Source organism: Plectropomus leopardus, chromosome 17, assembly GCF_008729295.1.
Source record: "Plectropomus leopardus isolate mb chromosome 17, YSFRI_Pleo_2.0, whole genome shotgun sequence".
NCBI lineage: Eukaryota > Metazoa > Chordata > Actinopteri > Perciformes > Serranidae > Plectropomus > Plectropomus leopardus.
This window is the reverse complement of record NC_056479.1, coordinates 29,625,667-29,631,733: the sequence shown is the minus strand read 5'-3', so window position 1 is coordinate 29,631,733 and position 6,067 is coordinate 29,625,667. Positions and strand designations below refer to the sequence as shown.

The following is a 6,067-nucleotide window of genomic DNA, read 5'->3' as shown; positions in this document are numbered from 1 at the left end:
TAAAACAGCGCGATCGTATTCAGACTGACGATATTTGCACTGTGACTATATTTCCAAAAAACTGTAAAATCCCTCCACCGCACCTCTGTGGCCTTTATATCCTATTTTGTCGTTTTATATATTTAAATTGCTTCTATATATTTTATCTTGTGTCCTATTCTATTTAAATTCACTACTTTAATCCAGTCCTTTATTTTCGTTGTTTTGCACCAAAACACTAAGTCACATTCCTCGTATATGTAAATGATAAAACCAGATTCTGATTCTGATGCTTTGCTGTGAGACTCATGAAGTCATTACAGTCCACCAGAATCTGGAATCCAAACCAGAATCTGGAATCTAAACCAGAATCTGGAATCTAAACAATAATCTGGAATCCAAACCAGAATCTGGAATTGAAACCAGAATCTGGAATCCAAACCAAAATTTTAACAAGAATCTGGAATCTAAACCACAATCGTAATCTGAATATAAACCAGAATCCTAACCAGAATCTTGAAGTTAAACCAGGATCCAAACCAGAATCCAAACCAGAATTTAAACCAGAATTTAAACCAGAATCTAAACCAGAATCTAGAATTTAAACCAGGATCTAGACCAGAATTTAAACAACAATCTAGAATTTAAATGAGAATCTAAATCAGAATCCAAACCAGTACTAGTGTCACTTTTACGGTGTCCCAGAGGGTAAAAACACGTCAACATTTCAGAAAACAAAGTAACATCAGGGAGTCGTTGCCGTAGCGTGCGTAGATTTTTTTTGTTTGAATTTGTAAATTTAAAACAACACAACAACAAAAAATCACATGAATCTGCAAATACACAAATATGAAAATGTTTTGTCTGAACATTAGAGGGAGAAAGCCTCAAGTACAGTACAAGTACCTCAAAAATGTACTCTGGTAAAGAGTAGAGAGAGTAAAAATATTTGGTTACTTTCCACAACTGATTGAGGAATTTTTCATTTTTTTATTTGTTTGGGTTTTTTGGGTCAAGCGTTCCCTTCAGAATGAGCTTCATGAAACCGTAATGCGTCACACAACCAAACAAAACTACAAAATAAACATGATTTCATATTTCTGAATGTTCATCAGGAAAACAAGCTTCACTCACACGTTCATAAATGTGTCAGTTTGATCTCACAGATTTGATTTTATTTGTATTTTTTTGTCACCAAAATCTCAGAATAACTTTGTTCAAACATAAACTGTGTATAAAGATGTTTATTACCGAGATTTATATACAGTCTGTGTGCTCAAATGACAAACCTAACTGTACTGTTTGGACACTGCAATTTTTAATCCCATTTCTCTTTTAGTTTCTATTTATTTGTTTTAGTTTGTATTTCATTTTGCAGTTATTTATTTTCTTTGTGTGTGTGTGTGTGTGTGTGTGTGTGTGTGTGTGTGCAGTTTCTGTCTTTGTGCTGCTGTAACATTTAAATTTCATTAAAGTCTCAATATATAGGCTTGTAATTTCATGTACATACAGACTTTAACCAGCCTTCCAGATTTTATATCACTGACACATTGATAAATAAATAATCATCGGTTAAATCTGTGAATTTGTGATTTAAAAAACAATTTATCGATTTCATTTTATTGACCTTTAAATATTTTTGGAACATTGATTTGTTTGTTTTTTTATTTATCTTTCACAAATGTTAAATGTAAACTGATCACTTCCATAACTGAACAGATTGACATCATTATAATAAAATAATTATTTCATGTTTTTCAATTTTATTTTATTATATGTTTATATTTTTTATTTCTTACATTCGTGAATTATAATTTCCCATTCTAAGAGTGTCAACAACTCCACTGATTGTTTTAGTTGTAGTTTATTAATGACAAAATGAACACGTAGATTTTATCAGGTAAAAGGTACAGCACACACACACACACACACACACACACACACACACACACACACACACACACACACACACACAAATATAGATTCAGATGACAACAATGATGTCGCCCTGTCTAATCCTTAACTACATCTCCCAGGATCCCTCGCGTTGCTAATGGCGTCATATTTCCTCGCCTGCATTCCGCTCTTTTCCTCGTCGCATCGGTCGTGATCGTCCGGTTTATTTACCGACTTTTCCTCCGGTAGCTGCAGCCGATTTTTGGGGCACGCGGTGTCCGTGTGAGCAGGATGGGTCCCGTCGAGGTAAAATATTCAAATCTTTATTAAACTGCAGAATTACAGAAACTCGCTCACGTTTTGAACTGAAATCTGCTCCGGGCTTCGTCCCGCTCTGATGTCGGTGTTAAAAACGCGGTTTCTCCCGTAAACCGATAATATTTTTATATAATCTGACGGTTTCAAACGTCACTGTGAATCAGTAAATAAACGATCACTTCCAGTTTATCCATGTTTTATTGTCTGTGTTTGATTTCGGAGGAAGAGAGAAAGTTTCAACCAAACTCCGTGAAGAATTCTGCTAAATGTGTTTTTTTCTTTCTTATCTTAAAAATAATCACCATTATAAAAACTTTAAATACTTTATTATATTGAATAGACTCTACTGGTTAGTTCGGGTTGTGGTTCATGCGTTATAATGCGTTAATAAATGTTGATTTTAACGTTATTTCATCCTTATTCATCCTCATGCCTTCACAGGTGTGGGTCAATCTCCGTTAAAAATCAGCCAAATTTGTTTCTTTCTTATCATTAAAAAAGCTCACAGAGCGTAACGAGTGTAAATGCTGCTTTGGTTAAAGAGACTCTCCTGGTTAATTCGGTTGAATACGTTAATAATCGTTGATTTTAATGGTGTTTCATCCATTTTTGCTGTCTGTGTTCACTTTTGAGAGTTTTAGGCCAAATTCTGTGTTTTCTTCCTTTTTAGTAAAAATGCTCCAAAACATGACAAATTTAAATACTTTTTTAGGTTAAAGAGACTCACCTGGTTAATTCGGGTTGTGGTTGAATAAGTTAGGGCGTTATAGTCAAAAGTCAGCATCATTTATTTCTGATGAGTTGGTAAATATTGGCCTGAGATGACAGTGAAAATGTATCCCTGCGGTTTCTGAGAGCTGAAGTAACGCGTCCTGTTTGAATTAGAGTTAAAGTTTCTCAGTGAAGAGGATGAAAGCTGATGAACTGTGGTGAATCTGAGGATGAAATGAAGTGTGTGTGTTTGTGCAGCTCCTCCACATGTCAGTCTTCTCTCAGAGTTTTTCTCCCTGCGGTCGATTTCTGGCGGCTGGAAATAACTACGGAGAGGTCGCAGTGTTCAGGTGCGACGCACACCAACGCCTCATGTTCCTGGTTAAAAAGAAGAAAAATGAGAATAATGAGAATAATGAGAATCGTGATCTTTGTGTCGCAGCCTGTCTGCGGCTCTGAGTCCAGACGCCACCGCGCTCAGTCAGAAGCCCGTCCTGACCTTCACGGGTGAGACTCACCGCAGTCCAGTTTTCAGTGAAATGACCTCGTGAGGAAGCGTCCCTGCTCTGACGCTGAACGTGTCCCATGGAAATAAACCGGCTGTTTGTCCCCCGCAGCTCACGAGGGCCCCGTGTTCTCGCTGCTGTCCACCGACTGTCACCTCCTCAGCGCAGGAAACGGAGAGATCAGCTGCTGGAGCTGGGCCGAACTCATCAAGAAGGTCTCCGTCTCTTTAAATCCAAAATTAAACACAGTTTAGAACAACGAGCACAACTAAATACACAACACTGACACTCAATTTACGGCCCACGGCCCAAATCTGGCCCCTGACAGGGCCCCTGGTGGCCCCCAAACACTTTCTAACTGTCAATAAAACTCAAGTGATGGACACTGAGTCCTTTTAGTGTCCATGAGGTGTCAAAACAGAGTCCTCACACCCCCCACAGACGGCCTAGCTAAGACCCTAAAGTCCTAAAATCCAAATTATGTCCTGAAATCCTACAAATGTCCTCAAATCATAGAAAGGTGCCATAAATGTCCTAAAATGTCTCAGAGTCACAGAAACCTTCGTGGTTTCTGCTTCACGTTCGTCTCATTTTTGTCTCTTGTTCCCTCAGAATGTCAAACCTCTGTGGACAAAAAGACCAAACTACAAGTGAGACACACTGTCTTTGTCCTCGTGTTATCAAATGAGTTTCTGTAACAAAGGAGTAAGCAACTGACAGATGTCCCTGTCCCTGTCCCTGTCCCTGTCTCTGTCCTCAGATCCAGCCTGGAGATCCCAGAGATCAACTCGATGGTCGTTAACCCCCGAGTGAGTACTCCAAACCTCACAGTAATCCCACAGTGTAGAAGTACTCTGTTACTCATGCAGTATAAATACTGAAGTACAAAATTATCAGCATCAAAATATACTTGAAGGACCAAAAGTAAAAGTACTTTTTGTGCAGAAATCGGTCTGATGGAAGCGACGCTTTAACGAGCAGATCAGTTTACTCAAATAACGACGTTATAATCTGATTATCTGCTGATTTCTTTCAAAAACACGAAGACAACGAAAGAAGAGATGAACCCAAAATTAGCAAGAAATTACGAAAACAGACAAAAACATTACCTGAAAGTTAGTTTGAAAAAAATAAAATGAAAAAGAAAGTTTAAAAAAAACAAGAAATTCACCAAGGAAATGTCCCAAAAATCCTAGAGATGTCCAAAAACATTAAAAATGTCTTCAAATCTGAAAAATGTGTCAAATCATAAAATTGTCCAAAAATATGAAAAGTGTCTTAAAATCCAAAAATCTGAAAAATATCCTCAAATAATACAAATGTCTTAAAATGAAAAATAGAAGAAGTGTCTAAAAATTAAAATAGTTTTAACATAATTTAAATAATTATAAATAATGGTTTTTCCTGTTTTTTCATATTTCCTGGCTTTTTAAAAATAATTTGAAAATCTACTAATTTCGTGGAATAAATGAAACATTTCTTACCTTCATCACCTTTTTTTTAAAAAAAATAATGTTTTATGGAAAGAAATCGCAGCTATGAGCTCGAGGTTCTAAGGGTTAAACACCTGTGAAAGGCATCTGAAAGCAAGAAAAGTTTTGTGGCTGCAGGTTTCAAAGGGTTAATCTGTAATAATGCATCGTTATTGATTATCGGTTATATTGTGTATCAATAATCTGAATCTGCAGAGGAGCTAAAGCTGTCAGACGCAGCAGAGACGAGAAGCACCTGCTGCTGTTTGTTTTTGTTTTTTTGTTTTTGTTGTTTGTTTGTTGTTTGTTTGTTTTTTGTTTGTTTGTTGTTTGTTTGTTTGTTGTTTGTTTGTTTGGTTGTTTGTTTGTTGTTTGTTTGTTTGTTGTTTGTTTGTTGTTTGTTTGTTTGTTTGTTGTCTGAGTGAGGCTCTTTGTGTCTCAGGACAACAGTCTGGTCGTCGGAGGAGGAGACAACAACGTCCACGTCCTGGACCTGGAGCACGGCGTCTTCAAGGTGACGTTCAGAGACAGATGTTTAAACACTCGTCCGTTAGATTAAAGCGTCTTCGAAAGTTAGAAGACGGATTTTCTGAATCATATTTTCCGCCTGCATCGTTATTTCACTGATATTTACTAAATAATTTATCTTTAAATTAAGTTTACGTCACGCGGGTCAGGACAGACCATCAGGTCACCGCGTCAAAAACAAACAAACGTGTTTTTCAGGACAAATCAGACTTTTCTGAAAACACAACGATTTTTTGGTTTCACATTTTTTCGGTGTTTGAAGTCGATCATCGAACTTTTTAAACTCGTCTTTTATCCCGAATAAACGTGTCGGCAGAATATTCCCAGAGTCCAAAAAAACTGATGCTGCTTCTCGTTTATTTTAATTCTGATCTCATCAGCATATCTCTCTCTCACTTTTTTATCAAGAACTTTCCAGGACTTTTCCAGGACTTTAAGGCAAATTTTAAAGATCAAACATTTTCTGAAATCGATTCTCATCATCAGATCTTTTTCATCATATGACAACTTTTTAAATATTATTTAAAAAATAATGAATTCAGGGCAGAATTACAACGGGATATTTGGGGGGGGCTGATGTTTGGATTATTTTTATAATCCTGATCGTATGATTTTGTGTTTTACTCCTGATTTTTAAAGTTTTTTTAGAAATTAGTT

The 6,067-nt window shown here is 36.6% G+C and overlaps 1 protein-coding gene across 1 annotated transcript in view; it reads left to right on the top strand.

Annotated features, from left to right (window-relative positions):
- The first annotated feature begins 2,008 nt into the window (after positions 1-2,008).
- Positions 2,009-6,067, top strand: part of thoc6 (THO complex 6) — a 7,295-nt gene continuing 3,236 nt past the window's right edge. Inside the window, exons 1-7 of the mRNA XM_042505326.1 lie at positions 2,009-2,181; positions 3,163-3,254; positions 3,347-3,411; positions 3,522-3,625; positions 4,023-4,060; positions 4,171-4,219; positions 5,325-5,396. Coding sequence (XP_042361260.1) covers positions 2,167-2,181; positions 3,163-3,254; positions 3,347-3,411; positions 3,522-3,625; positions 4,023-4,060; positions 4,171-4,219; positions 5,325-5,396 — 435 coding nt within the window. The 5' untranslated portion in view covers positions 2,009-2,166. The remainder of the gene's footprint in view (positions 2,182-3,162; positions 3,255-3,346; positions 3,412-3,521; positions 3,626-4,022; positions 4,061-4,170; positions 4,220-5,324; positions 5,397-6,067) is intronic.